Here is a 19,374-nt window from a genome sequence, read left to right as displayed (position 1 = left end):
TTGGCTGTGTCGATTAGGGATGCTGGGTTTTGCAATCCAGCATCATCTAGAGAACCAAAAGCTGTCAACCACAGTGTAAAAATTCATTTTTCTCTGGCTAGTGATCACAGGAACAAAGAAAGCTGCTTCATACTTATTCAGGCCATTAGTCTATCTAGCTTAGTATTGTCAATTCTGAATCCCAGGTGCTCGCCAGGATTTCAACCAGTATTCCTTTATAGCCCTTTCTGGAGATCCCTGGTATTCCCTGGTGATCTCTCATCCAAGTATTAGCCTGCCCTGATCCTACTTAGCTCTCCAAATCAGCTGAATTTGGATGTGTTCAGTTTTTTCCTTCCCCCCCTCCCCCAGATCAGTGACATTCTTTCATTCCTGCATAAATTACACTTTTAGTAGAGTTAGGTTTTACTGACTATAGGGAAGAATAATTGATTAATGAGACAAAAGAAGAATTTACAAGTAAGCCAAATTGTTCCATCACTTACCTGATAAAACCTTTCCCTATATTTTTTACCATAAAGTCACTAAGACAGCTTATAAATGAAAACATAAATAATGTTTAATAGAACAGAAGTAGTGCTGTTTGAGTTAGCATTGGTACAATAACATGGATCCTATAACTCAGGAAACACTAAATGCCAGGAGGAGGGGGCAGGGAAGGAAGTTTGTAACCTCTCATGTGTGTGCTAACAGTGTTAGTGCCTGACAGATCATTCAGGGGAAGGAGTTGAACAGTTCTCCCTCCCCTTGCTTTGCCAAACAATTGCCAGAACTATGACATGAGAGAAACGGCAGATGAGCAGTAATGCTCAACAAATTTACTGTGGCTGATGTCTGTAGGCCACAACTTTATAGCACTTTCTGATTAAAATCTAGAGTATTTATCAAGTTCCATGGGTCTCATTTCAAACGTGCAGGAAATACTGTATCTCCCACCTCTGTTATGTATGAACACTTTCTTTTAAAATATATATTGTAAAACATAGTGATTCTTAAAAGTATAAAGAGTGTGAAGAACAATCACTTTGTTTCTTAAAACTATTCATAGAGGGATGGAAAATCAGTGTTCATTATTTGTAATAACAATTCAGCTAGTGCTGCTGTTGTTTTTTAACCTTCTGTAATTCTGTTTCTTTAATTTCCTCTCCTCTTGCCTGGTTTTGATACTTTTAGATATTTTCCTTTGCTGGCCAAACAGAAGCCAGGGCACCCAGAATATGATGTATTGTCCAATGTGTTTGCTCTGCTCTCGACCAAAAGCCTGTGTGAAACAACAGCCAGTGTTGTGATTGACGTGGCTGACAATCTTCTCAATACTCCTGACTTTGAACCCAGTGATGACCAGTTTTGCAGCTTGACAGTGACTGACTGTGTCTTTATAGAACTTGATGAAATGACAGAAGGTAGGTACTGTTAGGTATCTGACTTTAAGATAAGTATTTGACGTCTGGTAGTGGAAGGGGAAATGACCTATGTATGAAAATTTCATAGTTTATGAAATTTTAAATACAAATTGTATTCTGTTCATTGGTGTTTGTTTTTAAAACTGTCTTATGCCATAACATGTAATTCTCTGTAGAAGCAAATATGAAAGTGAGTTTGTGGCTTTGAGCTTGGATATCTGAAGCATTGTCTTTACACTAAAGTCCTTTTCAGAAGATCTCCTCCTAGTGCTCCTGCAAAAATCAGAGAACATCTTTCCTGTGCCCAAGCTGTGGAGCTCTTGACCAAGGAAACCTCAGTTAGCTCTGTCTTGGATGCCCTTTTATCATCATGTGAAGATATTTGAAATTATTAAGCTAGATCAGGGATGGGCATGTTCTGGAACCCCGAGGGTTGCGCCATTTGAATTTTGGCTCCTCTGAAGAGCTGCAATATGTCATTGCAGCCATCAATTTGGGTGACTGGAAATGATGTCATCTCATTCCTGATCACTGCTGGGTGGGTTCCTTGTTGCTTTGGGGAAGGGCTTGAAGGCTGTTTTCTGACAATTTTGACCTGAAAAAATAGCCAAAAATGAGGGTGGTGAGGGCTTGGAGAAATCAGCGGAGATACAAAAGCTACATTGGATCCCTCACTCAATGACCACATGTTTCTCATACCTTTGCCTGTGAAACCAATATTGATGGCTCATTTTAATAATAATAATAATAATAATAATAATTAATTTATATTTTCCCGCCTTTCCCAGATGAATCGTGGTAAAACACATACATCAGTAATAAAATATATATATATAAATACATCAATAAACATACAATTAATCTGAAAAGCTAACTCATCGTCAAATGGTAATGCAGTAGATTCATAGAATGGTGTGAAGGTGTTTCTTATATAAGGTCAGATGGGTAAGTTTGCCAGAAGAGATCCGTCTTAAGTGCCCTCTTAAACGCCTCCAAGGAGGTAATAAGACGGATCTCTTCCAGAAGACCGTTACATAATTTTGGAGCAGCTGCTGTGAAGGCTCTCTGGGAAGTTGATATGAGCCTAGTTGATTGATGTTCTAACACATTCTTCCCAGTTATTCTGACAGTGCCGGGCGGATTGTGTAGGGAGAGGCATTCCCACAAGTAACTTGGGCCCAAGCCAAGTAGGGCTTTAAAGGTAATAACCAACACCTTTTATTGAGCCTGGAAGCTAATCAGCAGCCAGTGAATAGATTTTAGGACAGGTGTTATATGGTCAAACCTGGATGAACCGGTGACCAGTCTGGCTGCCACATTTTGAACCAGTTGAAGCTTCCAAACTTGGTACAAGGGTAGCCCCATGTAGAGCAAGTTACAGAAATCAAGATGAGAGATTATCAGTGCATGTATCACTGCTTCCAGTTCCTTTTGGTCCAGGTAGGGGCACAGTTGACGTATCAACCAAAGTTGGTACCAAGCACTCCTGGCTGTCACATCCTCTTGAGATGACAATTGTAGCGACGAGTCCAGGAGTACTCCCAAACTGCGAACTTCATCCTTTAGGGGAAGTGTGACCCCATCCAGGACTGATTGACAAATCTCCATCCCTGGACTTGAAATACCTATCACAAGTACCTCTGTTTTCTCTGGATTCAGCTTGAGTTTTCCCTCATCCAGTCCATTACCAACTCAAGGCAGGCATCCAGAGGAGAGATGCCATCCTTAGTCACTGCAGCTGTCAGAGACATAGAGAAATAAATTTGGGTGTCATAAGCGTACTGATAACACCGCATCCCATGTCTCTGGATGATCTTGCCCAACGGTTTCATATAAATGTTAAATAGCACGGGGGACAGGATGGCTCCCTGAGGGATGCCAGATGTCAGCTTTCTTTTAGAAGAGCAGCTGTCCCCCAACATCCCCATCTGGAATCTGCCTGAGAGATAGGAATGGAGCTTTCAGAGTGCAGTGCCTCCAATACCTAACTCCCTCAGGCATTCCAGAAGGATACCATGGTCTATAGTACTGAAGGCCCTGAGATGTCCAAGAGCACCAACAGGGCCACACTTCCCCTGTCAATGCCCAGACACAGATCATCGACTAAGGCGACCAAGGCAGTCTCAACTCTGTATCCTGCCCTGAAGCCAGTGTGAAATGGGTCCAGGTAATCGGCTTCCTCCAAGACAACTTGGAATTGGAAAGCAACTGCCCTCTTGATCACCTTGCCTAAGAATGGTAAAAGGGAGACCACTCTGTAATTATTTCTTACCAGGGGATCTAGGGAGGGTTTTTTTCAAAAGCGGTTTGACCACCGCTTGTTTTAGTTGGTCTGGAAATTTAACCTCCCTAAAGGATGCATTCATTATAGATCGTAGTAGTGTCTTCACTGCATCACCTCCCTGGGCGGTCAACCATGATGGGCAGGGATTGAGGGGGAATGTTATCCTCCTTACACTTCCAAGAAGCTTGTCTGTTAAACTAAAAGTGAGCCAGTTTAACATAGTCCACGGAGTCACTGGGCACCTCTCTTACTGTCTCTGTTTTAATGCCCACGTCCAGATCAGCTCTTATCTGAAAGATTTTATCTGTAAAAAAGTCATTAAATGCATCACAGCAGGCTTTAGTTGGTTCCAAAAGTGGGTTCAGGGTGGGAGGCAGTGTAGTTAGCTCTTTAATCACCCTGAACAGCTCTGCTGGACGATACCTTGCAGATGCAATACTTACAGCATAGAGAGTTCTTTGCTGTATCCATTGCCACTCCATAGGACTTCAAGAAGTCTCTATAGTGTGTCTTATCAGATAAAAGTTGATGTTTCTGCCCGCGGCACTCTAGTCATTGCGCAGTCCGCTTCATTTTACGAAGATCTTGAGTGTACTATCGTTTCTTATTTGAAGTTGGCTGGAAAGGACACTTGGGAGCGATAGTGTCTCTGGCCTTGGTAAGGTTGTCATTCCAGGTATCAACCAAGGCTTCGACAGGATTACCGTCGTTCCCAAACATAAAACCCTCTAGGACTTCCTGGAACTTAACTGGTTCCATTAGCCTTCGAGGGCGGACCATTCTAATAGGACCTCCACCCCCGAAGGTGATGTGAGTAGTAGCCTTCAGTCCCACTTTGACCAAGAAATGGTCCGTCCATGACAGAGCAGTGGTGCAAATCACCTCTGCCCACGGACATCCCTGATCCGTACTAAAGACCACATCAAGTGTATTACCTGCACAATGTGTTGGCTCTGAGACCAATTGGGACAGGCCCATGGCTGTCATGGAAGTCATGAACTCCCAAGCTGCACCTGTCAGATCCATAAGCCGGACTCAAAGGGGATGTTGAGGTCCCCCAGGACCAAAAGCCTGGGAGACTCCAATACCAGCTCTGAGACCAGCTGTGTCAGCTCGGCCAGGGAGTCTGTTAGGCAACGGGGTGGACGGTAGACCAACAGAATCCCCAGACTGTCCTGAGCCTTCAGGGTCAGGTAAATGCACTTGATATGGCCTGTTTTCCTGATAGGTGGCTTTTTTAATGTGGCTTCTGTTGGTATCTTTCATCAGTTTTATTTACATTCTTCTTTTTAGTATTGTTGCTTTTAAAAATATATTTTACTTTAAAAAAACTGCATTTATGTTGTTCTTACTGTTAGGCGCTTCAAGTGCTACATGCAGAAGTGCAGGGTATAAATATAGATAAATAACTCCCGGGCTTTTCCTAAATAATAGATAATATTCCTTTTTCTGCATAGAATTGTAAACTGGTTTTTCACATTATTTTTTATTTGGAGAGCACATTAAAGCTTATTTCTTTTCAGATGTTCCCAGCATGGGTGTAAAGCTCATTCTACCCCATGTCCCTGCAATTCTTCAGTATCTCAGCAAAACTATGTTCACTGTGGACAAGATGAAAAAGAAAAAGTATAGAGCACAAGTCAGTAAAGAACTCAGTATTCTCTCAAAGTAAGTGTCTCCTTAACATTCACAAGAGTACGGGTTTATAGAGTATCTTAAATGCAGTATTTGAACCAACTACAGTATGCTTTTAGGAAGGTGCAGTTTTGAGAGAGGAAAAGTATGGGCTATTTTTGGAGGCCCACTGGAAATTATTCTAGCCATAGAAGACTGTCTTTATGATGTGGGTCTAAGAAATCTGTTTAATTTCTTAGATCCACATAATTAAAGGCAGCCTTCTTCCTACATCCAACTGTTAGCTACTCTGTTTGGCAGCAGTTCTTTGGGGTCTCAGGTCATCACCTGTTATATCATCCATTTTAACAGGAGATCCTGGGGAACCTGAAGTTTTCATTCATACAATTAGTGATATCAATTCTTCTGCTTGAAAGTTCTCAGACTTTTACCCATCCGTAATATGCATGAAATTATGTGTGGCTCCAGAATTCAATGATTGGAACAATTCTCTCCCAACCCCCTCCTAAGCTTTGCTTTGCTTTGCTTTATTTCTTGCGATCCCAAAAGCTTTTCTTTCTGTTGAAATGTTATTTTTTTCCAATATGAGTAGAAGCACATATGAGCTTAGTAAGTTAAGCTTCACTATTATGTGCCTTAATTGGCCCAAAGAAAAAATGATAATATTGTTGTCATTCGCTACTATACCAAAGGTGATTAAATGGTTCTTCTTTGTGGCTGTTTTCTAGGCCTTGGATCCCTTTCTTAGGAGAGTTACTTGGTTTGAATGGCTTCCAAGCAGTCTAAGAAATTCTGAAAACACCTGTATGAAATGGCCTATTGTGGTCAGGAACAATTTGTAATCCTGCTGTTTTAGCAGTTAATCTTGTGTTGCAGTTCTTGTGCAACTGTATGCCACTTAGAAGCAGAGATTCAGCAAAAGTTTACAATGCAGACATTTAAAAAAATTCTCTTGGAGCACTGGCTTCCAATTTTGGTAGTTGAATTATTGCACTATGATAGCTCATGTATCCTCAAAATGTCTTGCTTCTGTTTCGTGTAGAATCAGCAAGTTTATAAAGGATAAGAGCCAGAGTTCTATCCTGATTGGCCTTCTCCTTCCTTTCCTTCATCAAAGTAACATTATGCAGGTGGGTTTTGATTTATGCCTGTAGAAACAACAATCCAATTTCTAGTTCGATTGTTTTTCTAATGTACTTTTATAATACTACTGCATATTCTTGGGAATTGCCATGAATCATTTGGGCTTGTGTTATTAAATATGTTCTTATGTATATTTGATTTTTTTTCCCAAAGAGATAATTATAGTACAGTATTGAAAAACAGTGCTTTGGAATTGTCCATGATTCAGATCTCAACTTTTCTATGCGCTTAGTAGAGGGTCCTACATATGTCACTGTCCTTTAGCATGAAACTCCCACTGTTGCCAATAATATGTGAATAATGATACTGAGATCTTTTGAAGTATTTTTGTAAAGACAACTGAGATAATATATGTGAAGCTCTTTGAATGCTTAGAAGTAAAAGCGGTGTGAATATTATTTTCTAAGCAGCTGATCTAGCATTTCAACTAAAATTTATCCCCATAGTTACAAGAAGTGGAGGAGTAATAATGCCGTTCCTCCTAGAGGTGAATGAGAATTAATGTTTTGAGAATAAAGATTAGTGTTTTGTTGCAAAAATCTAACAATATAATAAAACTGATACATTTGTCAATTTTATTATATTGTTAAATTTTCATTGTTCAAATCTACATCTTATGCTGATATTTTCTTTAATTGTGGATTAATATTAAAAAATGCCAATGCAGTCTAGACACAGGTATTTTTGTTACATATTTGTTTTTGTAAATTTTGACTGGTGCACTTTTTTGGACAAATGTCCTTTTAATTAAATCTTATTTCTTTTGAGATTCATAGAAATTGGATGGAGTTCCTTCTCACATTAAGCCTATACTTTTCTAGATATTTGTAGTTCTTCACACTGTGTCTCTTTCTTTCAGGATACAGAGATTGACATCCTGGAAACAGTGCAAAATCTACTGAAGCATTGCTTGAACCCCACAAGCTTCCTCAAACCTCTGGCAAAACTGTTTTCTGTAGTTCAGAACAAATTGTCTCGTCAGACACTGTGCATTGTTTTTGAGGTATTGGAAATGCGCAAAGGAAGGCTTTATTTTATTAGTGATTGTTCAGCCTTCATTTCATAATGGCTCAACTTAGGTAGAACGTTCCTGTTTAGTTCCTGATGTGAACACCCATTTTAAGCTGTTACGGTTGTTTTGTTTTCAAGAACATATTGTTTACTTCCTTCATTTTCTTTCCCTGCTCCCTTGTTCCTTTGTCTTGGTTGACAGTAGCTGGGAGAGGCATAGCCTCATCAAATCCCTTTAGGACAACCAGGAACAGTGGCAACTATACATTCTTTAGCAGACAGGAAAGAGTTCAAAGGGACTTTGCAGAATTTGTGACTGCATAATGGGCTGGTTCTCCATTAAGACAGGATAGGAGTCTCTCCCTGGGTGGCAGATTAGAACAAATGGTGTATAATCCCCACCACAGAGAAAGCTGCTCTGCCTGCATCTTGTCCCTCAGGCAGCAGGACACTGCTGAGTGGCTAACAAAATGGCTGAAGGAATTTTGCTTAAGTGCAAAATGATGCACGTTGATGTGAGCTGTTTTCGTTGCCACATCTTTAAAAAACACAGGGTAGAACTGCGGAAGTACAAAAACTGTGCCATTAATATGTTTTTGGATCAACTGTCTTATGAAGAATGGTTTGATAAATTTAAATTTATTTACTTGGGGAAAAGGTGACTGAGGATGAAGTTGTTAAAGCATGTTTCAGAAATATTCCAAGGTTCTATATGTGGTTTTATTTAGTGGGAGATTATTTAAACCTGTTTGTATATTTTTGTTATTTAAATTAATATAAAGGATTGAGAATAAAAAAGTAATGTATGGTCACTTAATAGGTCACTTTATTTTCATCACAGATATCAGTTCCATGCCATACAGATGGCATGCAGTGTTTATATCCATGTCTTAATGTGTGGTGAATACACAGTTGTCCCTTTGTGTACAACTTCTCAATGTATATTGCTGTACTTGCTTTTTCCTAATTACATGTGAAATTGGCCTAAAAAAACTTAATATATGAAGAAGTGCTAAATTTGCGTTTTTCAAATGTGTGTGTAAATGACTTTTTCAATTTTTTTATAGAGTCTATCACATTTGGAGAGTAACATAAAATACATTACAGATACAGTTAAGGTATGTAATTTTTCTGTGATTCTATTTAACTTTTGTTGCATCATTTTGATTTATATGTTCATTCAACCTTTTGTCTTTTATAGCTGAATGCTTTTGACTCACGGCATCTTGATGACATCAATTTTGATGTCCGCTTGTCAGCGTTCCAAGACATCACTTCTCACATCAAGACAATGAAAACAGTGGATGTCAGCTACCTCATTCCAGTTATGCATAACTGTTTCTACACCATACAGGTGAGTCATACCCACATGGAAAATATCTGCCCTTTCCTTACGGTGGTGCTTTTGGAGTTGTATTTCTTTTTCTAGTTCCAGAAGGTTGCCATATTATCTTGTTGCAGCCATAACAAAGTATCTTGTGACTAGCAACAGGAGATATGGTCGATTACATCTCACTTTATCGTTTTGAGAACTAAGAAAGCAATATATTTTTGTATTTTTTTCTCCACTGCTCCTTTGCACCACTAACTTCTACTTTGAAATTACCATATTTAGTGAAATATTTAAACTATACTTTTAGCATAGCAAAGTTGTGCATTTTGGGCAAGAGAGCTGTAAGATGAACATTTTAGTTGCTTTTGGATACTGTATGTAAGTGGTAACTGCATGAGAATTTATGTACACGTAACCTTCCCCTTGAACAGAGTACATTGACCTGTTTCTTATATGAGGTTGAGCAAGAGCCAGGGAGAAGATTTGTATTACTGATAGTATGAAGTTGGAGGCAATTGCTGTATGATAAATCCTGAAGGAAACCGTATGAGATTGTGGATATCCTTGTGAAATGGAGCTTTTTCACCCATCACTATAATATAGCCTCTCATTGGACTTAAAAGCCTTTCCCTAATGGTCAGGGGGGTCTCAGGAAAGGCTAGGACATAATGTGGGAAGACAGAATATCCAAGTATAGTAAAGGCAGCTTAATTTCACTCAGTTTTCACAAATTTACTATTTTCTGTCCATGCAAGGTTTGAAGCCTTCCCAGAGGGTCTTCTGACATTTGAGAAAGGGCTGGGTAGATGACTGTAGTTATGAGAAACAAGGAAAGAAAAGTCCTGTTACCTGAACAAGCTTTAAATATAGACTTGCCATTGCCAGCTATAAAGTAAAACCTTTTTACTTGATAGGAAGAAAGATACTTGTAAAAGTTTTCTAGGAATTTTTGTCAAGTTACAGATGAATCCCTTTAGCCATGGGTTGCTGCTAACAAAAGTTTCATGGGTTATTACTCCTCTTACAGTTCCCTTGAGTTGTTGTTGGGAGCAGTAAATAAAGTACATTTATGAGTATTTTAACCACTTATTTGGGATTTATCTCCTGTAATCCCACATGCCACAATTCTTTTCTTTCCTCAGTTAGGGGAAATGTCATTGAGTGACTGTGCTGTCCTCTGCCTCAATGCTATTATTAGCCTCCTTGCTGAAATGGATCACACAGAAGAAGAATACAAAGAAATAATCCAGCACACTCTTCTGGAAGCTTTGAGAAAAGGGCTGAAAAGTAAGACAGAGGTAAAAGTCTCAGCTCTACATGGGGGTTACTTGGGAAACAGGATCACTTATGTTTTCACACACTTCAGTGCTGGACAATATAGAGCTTGTGCAGTTGTGAAGTGCTTATTTGTTCCTCTGAGTGTATGCATGGATGCCTGTGTGTGTACATGTACATAATTCAGTGTGAGAGGGGTCCGTGGGACAGCCTTCCTGTTGGTCAGGGAAAAAGTGTTTACGTTTATCAGCCTTAATATTATTCAGATTTAACGTTTTTGTTTCTGTTTCTGCAAGCAAATGTCTAGGGTAGTTAGCAGTTGACAAATTATGACAAAAGGCATAAATAAAATACTTCTACATTTGTTTCTGTTGTGACTCCCACATTTCCTCTTTAGTTTTTACTTCAATCTAAAGATATTCTGAATATAGTAGAACACCAAATATTTGAAATTGTATTGAATACTATATATTAAAACATTTTAATGCCCTTGTGTGCATTATCCTGAATACAGAATTGATTGAAAAAACAACCTTGGCAGCCAGATGCACTTTGTCTACACTTATTATTGAGAGGGGCATTTATTATTGTTTCCCAGCAAATTGATTGTGATGTGATGACCTTCAAGAACCTCGGTCATCCACTGCCTTGCTCAGGTCTTGCAAAACTCAGGATTGAATCAATCCACTTGTAGTATGATCTCCCTCTTTTCTTACCGCCTTCCACTTTCACAAGCATTATCTTTTTCTATTATTTTTCTTTCAGTTCCACAAAAAATACTGAATCAACAACATTTTCAAACAGTCACAGGATATGAGTTGACAGAAAAACACAGCAATATCATCTTCTCTAATGAGGCACACTGTCACATTATATGTCCAAATTATGACAGCCTCAGTTTAGTCCTCTTCACCTCTCGGGAGAATTTAGGCTTGATTTCCTATAGGACCATTCATTTATCTTTTTTTGCAGTCCATGGTATCTGAGAGAGGGTCATGTTAACATGGAATTAAACATGGAAAGGGAAATGGATTTTTAGTTGAGATTCCTGGAGGTGAAAGGTGGATTGAGGTTTGTTTTTGTGCAAAAAACCATATGTGATGCAGCTTGGAATTTTAATATGTTTAGATATCAGTCTCAGCCATAAATTATTTCCTCTGTTTTTGTCATGTGCTGCTTTCAGAGCATTCAGCAGGATTATACTACTTTACTCTCCTACTTGATTCGAGCTTTTCCAAAACATCCAGAATTTCAGGACTTGGTGCAGCTGACTGACTGCCATGATCCAGAAATGGACTTCTTTGAAAATATGAAACATATTCAGGTAAAAATAGTACTTTCCCTGTGTTTCTTCCTGAATTGCCTTTTTAGTTATCCAATAGTGGGAAAGGTAGTAATATATATCTTACAAATAAGTTAACATTTTTTGACAGTGTAAAAGTCTGCTAGTGCTACCTTTTTTAATTAATAAAATTTTGAAGATGGTTATGTTGATAATTATGAAAATAGCTGTAGATACTTCTGTAAACATCTTTATAAAGTATAGATAAAATGTCTTTATAAATGTCTGTAAAGGCTTTAATGCCGTTTAAAATGTTGTAGCAAAGGGTTACTATTGGTGTCTCCTTAAAAAGCAACAACTCAGAATTGCTCCTATTTAGTCTGACTGCATTGCCTCTTCTTACTCAAAACATCACTTTGAAGATGAGAGTCAAACTGTGATTTGTAGAACAAATTATCCTGAAGATGTTCAAAAGGAGAAAGAGTTGCTAAGCAAAAGAGAGGAACTGTTGGGGGTTTTAGATGTCTTCTAAAAACACATTCGTTTGCTCAGACTTCTTTTTATGGATTTTATAGACATTTACATGCTGCTCTATCATTCTAGTCTATTGAAATTTGATCGTAGTGCACCACTTAGATATTTTATTATAAATGGTTTAGACAGCGTACAGTAAACTTCATCAGAAGTGATGTTTTCTTCAGCCCATTTAGCAGATTATGACACTCCAGATTCTGTATTTTGGTGGAAATTGTGAACAGGCAAGCAGTGAAAATAGCTTTATCTTTTGTTTTTTGTGGGTTTTTCAGGCTATGTCGTCATGGTCTATAAGAGTTTATTCCTGACGTTTTGCCAGCAGCTTTATATTTTGTATGTCTTTTAGATCCACAGAAGGGCACGAGCCTTGAAGAAACTGGCCAAGCAGCTAGTTGAAGGCAAAATTACCCTGTCTTCCAAATCACTTCAAAATTACATTATGCCTTATGCAACTACAACCATTTTTGATGAGAAAATGCTTAAGGTGAGCTTTTCAACTCTTTGGTGGTGGAAACAACTTACATTTCATTGCCCTCAGTGACACATTTCTACCATCAGGTTGTATGACCTTTATGTGACAAGCCTGTTTTCCCTTTTCTAAGTAGAGAAGAATTTGAAAACAGGAATGTACTTTGCCTCTACAGTTACTGTATAATAGATATGAAAGCACTTTCCATAACTCTTAGTGTCCTGGCATTCAATGATACAGCCAGGTTAATCTGTAGAATCAGTATATAGAGAGGTCTTGTAGCACCTTTGAGACTAAAGAAAGAAGTTGGCAGCATGAGCGTTTGTAGACATAAGTCTGCTTCCTGATCCCAAATGCATCTGAGGAAGTTGACTTAAGTCTATGAAAGCTCATACGGTCAACTTCTTTCTTTAGTTAATCTATGCCCTAGACATTATAATAATAAGTGTAACATTTTATTTTGATCCTTTGTCTTTTTTCCAACTTATGCCTTCCAGATGTTTTGGACTCCCATCATTAATCACCATTGATTATGTTGGCAATCGCTGTTGGGAGTTATAGGCCAAAACATCTGGAAAGCACCAAGTTTGAAAGGCTACTTTAGCTTTCAAAAAAGCTGGAGCTGGTGCATAACTATTTCAAGGGAGTGAACTATGTAAAACATTTCTTTAATAATTTATTCATGTTAAATTTTATATTTGTTATATCATATTTTATATTTAATTTATTATATTATGTTCCCCTTTTAAGGAGGCATATCTGTTTGCCCTCCCCACTCTATCTTCACATCAACTCTGTGAGATAAGCTTGGGCGAGAGACAGTGATTGGTCCAAGTCTCCTAGGGAGCTTCATGAGAGTCGAAATTGAGACCTTGAGCTTCATAGTTTTAGCCCAGTGTTCTCATCACTATCCCACATTGACTTTCTTAACTCATTGCATAACTTCAATATTTTAAAGATGAATTAAATAAAAAGGTTTTAAGCAAATAAAATTAGTTTTCTGATGATTACTAAGTGTGCTGCTCACTTATGATATTCTAAGCATGAAACAGATTTTTCCCTCAGCATCTCAGGTGTTGTAAGAGCTCCAGCTCCAGGTTTGTTGCATTTTTTTTACTGTGGAGTTTGAGATATTGCATGGAATTTAAGATATTGGAGAAAACTCATTCTACATTAAATTCTACATGTTTTGTTAGCTTAGGCAAAGTTTCTGTATTGCCTGTTAACTTGAGGCTTGCTTTTTGTTCTCTAGCATGAAAACATGATAACTGCTTCAGTTGAAATGGTAGGAGCCGTTTGCAGACATCTTTCCTGGTCAGCATACCTCTATCATTTAAAGCATTTCATACACGTCTTGCAGACTGGACAGATCAACCAAAAACTGGGTGTCAGGTACAGTAAATAACACTTATAAGATTCATTCTGTGGACCTGTGCACTCTTACATCTCAGTAAATGCCATTGAACACAGTGAATTCCTGGAGAATGTGCATATGATTGCAGTTTGTCTCTTTAAGATTGTAAAGCTCTCACTTGTACAGAATTGCTCAATGTGTTGCATTAAGTTGGGATGGGAATCCTTTAGCCCTTCTGATGTTCAGCTGCATCTCCCAGCATGTCTTGTATTGGCTGTTCTGTGTATTGGATTGCCTGTATTTCAAGTCCATCTACATCTGGAGGGCTGCAGGATTCCCATTCCTGCATTAGGGGACAGTTTTATATTCAGTGTGATTTTAATCTTGGACCCAAAGAGCTACTTTCAGTTTAAGTGAATTTAGAGGGATTCTCAGCTTGTATTGTTTGAATTGCCAATTCCCTGGTTATATCACAGTTCTGGCAGTATTTCAAGGGCTTGCCTAGGGAGCTGCTGTTCAGTAAGCTCAAGGCCAAACTTATTGTCATGCATTTATTTATATGTTCCTTCTCTGCAAAAATTGTGATCTAAGTGGTCAATAACATTCAGATGAAAGCAAATAGTACAATAATTCAGACAATATAATTACAAATAAGCATAGTGTCAGTAAAACATAATTTTATATCATGAAATGACATAAGCCAATACAGCATAATTTAACTTGCAACTGAGCCAACATAGCCCTACAACTTAAACAGGAGAAATGATAAAATTGAATAGAAATTTTGAAAATTGCTTTACATACAGACCCAAATGGATCTCTGTTCCACAGAGAAATCTTAATATTCCTAAAAAAATAATATATTTTGTAGTACATGCTAGTATTTTACTAGCAACAGAACAGGGGGTTCAGCAGAAGACTCCAGGGTTAAGGAAGTGCCACAGGTTAAGAGCTAAGAACAAGACCCTTTTAATTCTTGCCAATCACTCATGTTTTAGTTAGTACAGGTCCTTTAGTACTTATAAGAGTACTAAATAAGTACTTATAAGTATGGAACTGTCAGGCACTATTCACACAGTATTTCTTACCTCCTCAAGTATGCAAAGCTAATTGTTTTCTTCTTTGAACCCAGCCCATTAGTCATGACATATTTGGCCTTGAATTGTACCTGTGCTGCTTTGGGAATTCTCATGTCACGTCTAATTGAATATTTTCAATATATATACGTTTGCACAGTACTTGAACCATATGTGTTGTACTGATTTGTACAAACAGTCATGATTGTACAAAAAAGTAGCCTCACATACTGGTGTGTAAGGGCTTCAAATGTGCTTCTTGCATTGCAGAGTGAAGTAAGTTAATGCAAGATGAATTTTACCATGGTAGCAGTGGCTAAGCCCATCCTTGCTAATGCAGCATGTATTTACAACCTACACACTTATTTAACTTAAAGCATGTGACTGCAGTAATTGTCAGCTGTAGCCAAGATCAAGTATGATTTTTTGTTTGTTTCTTTCCTTTAATAAAACCTTTTAATCCTGATTTTTTTCATTGCCTAATCTCTTTGACAGTGTGCTAGTTACTGTGCTGGAAGCTTTCCATTTTGACCATGAAACTCTTGAAAAGCTGCTTGATGTGATCCAAAAGGAAGGTAAACATCTACTTCCCACATCCAAAAGAGTGGACTTCCATCTGTTTGTTTATTATTTATACTTGTATATAGTTTAATGAGAGCCAGTATGGCATAGTGGTTCAAATGTTGGACAACAATTCTGGAGACCAGGGTTCGATTCCCAGCTCAGCCATGAAACCCACTGGGTGACCTTGGGCAAGTCACATGCTCTCAGCCTTAGGGAAGGCAATGGCAACCTCCTCTGAACAAATTGTGCCAAGAAAAACCCATGATAGGTTCACCTTAGGATTGCCATAAGTCAGAAACAACTTGAAGGCACACAACAACAACAACAGTAACAGCTTAATATAATAAAATCTCTGCATGACTTCATTTCATTGTAAATATTGGTAGTCCTTAGGCTGTTACAAACTCCCTTTTTCCTACTACATGACTAACCCAGTGTGGTTTGTTTGTGTGTCATAATTATAGAAAAATAATAGAAATAGGTACAGCTTACATGCAATACAAGGTCTGATTAGCTGGAATCCTGTTGGTTAGTCCTAAATAAAGTAGATCCATTGAATCAATTGTTGAATGGTGAGTCGACACATAGGTAAATTAAATTAATTCAGTAGGGCTAATCTAGTTAGTACTAACAATAGGGTTTAGGCCATTGTTTTTTGTGTTTTTTTCCGACTATGTGGTCATGTGGCGAAACATCAGGAAGAAACTCTTCTAGAACATGGCCACATAGCCCGAAAAACCAACATAAAATACTATGGATGCTGGCCACGAAAGCTTTTGACTTCACATTTAGACCATTGTTTGTGTGTTTTTCTTTGATTCTTCAAATGAATTCCTGAATTATTATCTATTTAATGTCGTAGCCTGTAAGGTATTAAGGCTAGACCATGAGATCACTAACAGGCACACAATCTTCAGATTTGCCTCCAGCATCTTTTGTGATTCTGAACATAATCATGAATATCTTTTGGGCCATATAAAGTCACTAATTCCGAATCAGAATGCTAACCTGCGGTTGGGATGGTTTGGAGTATCCTGTAAGAAGGCATGACTGTTTAGAATCTTCAACAAAACTCCACATTGCAGGATTTCATTTCAGGTTTTACTTGGTCTGTCTTATTTGTTTAAAGGATCTTGATTGGAATATGCCACATATGGGCAATCGTAGCCCTCCAGCTACTGTTGAAATGCAACTCCAGCTGCCCCAGCCACATACTCAGTGGAAAGAAAGAACAGGAGTTGTCTTTCAACAGCATCTGGTTAGCCCTAGTTGTCCATCCCCAGCATACACCAATAGAGTTTCTTCACATTTTGTCATGCCAATGCAGAAACCATGGATGTTGAGCCTGAAGCAGAGAATGAAGCCATGGAAATAGAACTTAGTGATGGAGAAGAAGGTCCAGAGTCTAGGAAGGATCTTTCTGAGGCTGCCAGTGAACAGAAGGACTCTGTTGCCAATGAACAGAAAGACCCTGAGCAGCCTGCTAATGAAGAAGCTGAAGAATCCCAGAAAGCTACAAAAGTAGTTTCCTTTCTACCCAAGAATAAAGATGAATTGGAATGTCTGATCATACATATTCAGGAAACTGTAACTAACAATATCTTGCCTAAATTGCACAGATGTCTCATTGCAAAGGTACATTTATAATAATTCTGACTTTTTTTTCTTAAGATATGAAAATACACCTGGGGACCAACTTACATTATATGCCATTCACACAATTAGTTAAAATATAAATGGCAGGTATGGGCATGGGCGATTCCAGGTTGGGACTCTGATGTGAGATGTATTTTCATCTGGGTCAAGCTCTCTGCTGTTTTCATGGGAAGAATGATTTTCATTCATGGTCTTTGGTATCAAGCATGTTTATGAAAATATGCAATATTTTTTGTTGATTGAACTTCATTATGGAGATGTTTATTCCATTTCCTAATGCTCCTGCATAAATTGAAACAATTGATAAAAATGTTCAGGTTAATCTATGCTCATGCTTTGTCTCAGATGTTCTAACATCACCTATCTAATACATATATATTTATTACACTGTTGCTGTTCCTTTCCTACAAGGAGATCAGGGTAGTTTAAATGGCAATTCCTTACTCTCATTTTATGCTTGGAGCATCTTTTGTGAGGCTAAAGTTTAGGCTAAATCAGTAATTTTTATGGCCGGGTAGAGGCTTGAACCCAGGTCTCTACAAGGCACTAGTTCTTGTGTTGCATTCACATCTGGGCCTAGATGTTGGAGTGATGTTAAGAAGAGCTGAGAAGTGATTGACATTTGTCTCCATGTGTTGCAGGTCAAAAGAGATGAAGAACACAAACTTGTGAAATCCAAAGTTGTGAATGATGAAGAGGTGGCTCGGGTGCCACTAGCCTTTGCAATGGTCAGACTAATGCAATCTCTTCGACAAGATGTCATGGAAGAAAACTTGCCAAGGTACAGTCCTGGCTAGTATAAATCTTTTGGAGATAAGTAGTTTTTAAAAATAGTGTAGAACCATTGCTGGAGTGGTTTTGATAAGCAGTATTTACGATCTAAGTTTCTGCTCAGTTTTCCTCAGTTTCATTTCTTTTAGTTACATTTTTCTCTCTCTTTGCTTCCAGCATTCTTCTGAAAGTCTGTTCTCTTCTGAGGAACAGAGCTCAGGAAATCCGGGACATTGCACGCAACACCTTGATGAAAATAATGGAGGTTTTGGGGGCCCGATACCTGCAATATGTCTTAAAAGAGATGAAGTCAACCCTTGTTCATGGTTACCAGGCTAGTTCCTAGTTTTCTTCCTCCTTGCTGCTTTTGATTAGATAAAAGAAGGAATTGTTTATGGAGTGAATGAGAGTTCGGCTCCTTGGCTCTTCCTTTGCCTCTACATAGTAGTTGCTTGCCAAAGGATAACACTAAGAAAAGATAAGAATAGAGAATGCTGCCCGTCTGGCACCATCTGGATACCATGTTTACTTCTCTTCCTGCTAATAAGCTTAATGTGATTATGTAATGCAAGTCTTTTAGAAGCAACCTTGAGAACCTCTTTGGGATATAAAGCAGGATGTCAGCATTTCAAGCGAATAAATAAGAAATTGTAGCTTGTATCTCAGTGATCCAGAGCCTTTGTTTCCTCACTAGCCAAGACATGAGCAAGTTTAATGCACTCTAAGGGTTCAAATTTATTTACATTGCTTATTTGTCCCATCTTGCCAATCTGATTTGTATTTTTCTAATGGCATTTCCTGTGTGTAGTTTGGAGTACCTTGTTCAGCTTTCTAATGCCACAGTTGGGTTAATGCCTTACTCTGTAATTTTTTCACCCAGTAGCAGGCTGCATTCACTGGCTGTGCAATGTATGAGTTGTTGGCAGCAGAATTAGCTTAATGGCTGTGCCTAACCTCAGACTAGAAAGGGTTGCATTATGCAGGATATTGATTTAATAAGTAATGGTACAAAAACTATGAGCTAGCATGGTGGAGTGATTTGAGTATAGGACTAAAACTCTGGAGATCAGTGTTCAGTTTCCTGTTCAGCTGTGGAAATCTACTGGGTGCCCTTGGTCAAGTCTCACACTCTCAGGCCTAGAAAATCAGAAACAGCTTGAAAGCACACAACAATAGCAATCAAAATGACTGAAAACAAGACAGCAATCTGATAAACCTTTTCATTCATGTGTCTGTGGCATCCTTTCAGCAATTACTCTTGTGCTTAACAACATAAAAACAACTTGCTATTTTTCTCTGCACCTGTAGGTCCATGTGTTGACTTTCACTGTCCACCTCTTGCTCAAGAGCCTTGCCAGCAATCAACTTAAAGCTGGTGACTTGGATTCTTGTGTAGAACTGCTGACTGAAGTAAGTCCTCCTTCAGAGAAATTGCTGCAGGGGATAAATTGCCAGATACAAATGGATTTCTGCTTCTTTAACACCTGCGTGGGGAGAGGGTGGGTGATTGATGATGGAATACTAGAGGCATGTGAAGGAGCTGAAGGCAGGAGCCAGCAGAAGCTTTTTCCATTCTTCATCTTC

General features: G+C 38.5%; 1 protein-coding gene across 1 annotated transcript in view; it reads left to right on the top strand.

The window, feature by feature from the left end:
* LOC149312055 (small subunit processome component 20 homolog) overlaps positions 1–19,374 on the top strand; it is an 81,780-nt gene that overhangs the window by 40,343 nt on the left and 22,063 nt on the right. The window contains exons 30-44 of the mRNA XM_089523854.1: positions 1,174–1,403; positions 5,211–5,355; positions 6,365–6,452; positions 7,325–7,468; positions 8,544–8,594; positions 8,678–8,830; positions 9,952–10,107; positions 11,268–11,408; positions 12,247–12,384; positions 13,622–13,761; positions 15,295–15,374; positions 16,691–16,998; positions 17,661–17,800; positions 17,968–18,124; positions 19,099–19,200. Of these exons, the coding sequence (XP_089379980.1) occupies positions 1,174–1,403; positions 5,211–5,355; positions 6,365–6,452; positions 7,325–7,468; positions 8,544–8,594; positions 8,678–8,830; positions 9,952–10,107; positions 11,268–11,408; positions 12,247–12,384; positions 13,622–13,761; positions 15,295–15,374; positions 16,691–16,998; positions 17,661–17,800; positions 17,968–18,124; positions 19,099–19,200 (2,173 nt within the window). The remainder of the gene's footprint in view (positions 1–1,173; positions 1,404–5,210; positions 5,356–6,364; positions 6,453–7,324; positions 7,469–8,543; positions 8,595–8,677; positions 8,831–9,951; positions 10,108–11,267; positions 11,409–12,246; positions 12,385–13,621; positions 13,762–15,294; positions 15,375–16,690; positions 16,999–17,660; positions 17,801–17,967; positions 18,125–19,098; positions 19,201–19,374) is intronic.

Source organism: Sceloporus occidentalis, unplaced genomic scaffold (assembly GCF_023333645.1).
Source record: "Sceloporus occidentalis isolate IW3139 unplaced genomic scaffold, rSceOcc1.0.p SCAF_5, whole genome shotgun sequence".
Lineage (NCBI taxonomy): Eukaryota > Metazoa > Chordata > Lepidosauria > Squamata > Phrynosomatidae > Sceloporus > Sceloporus occidentalis.
Note: the sequence above shows the minus strand (reverse complement) of the source record. Positions and strands in the feature narration are given on the sequence as shown.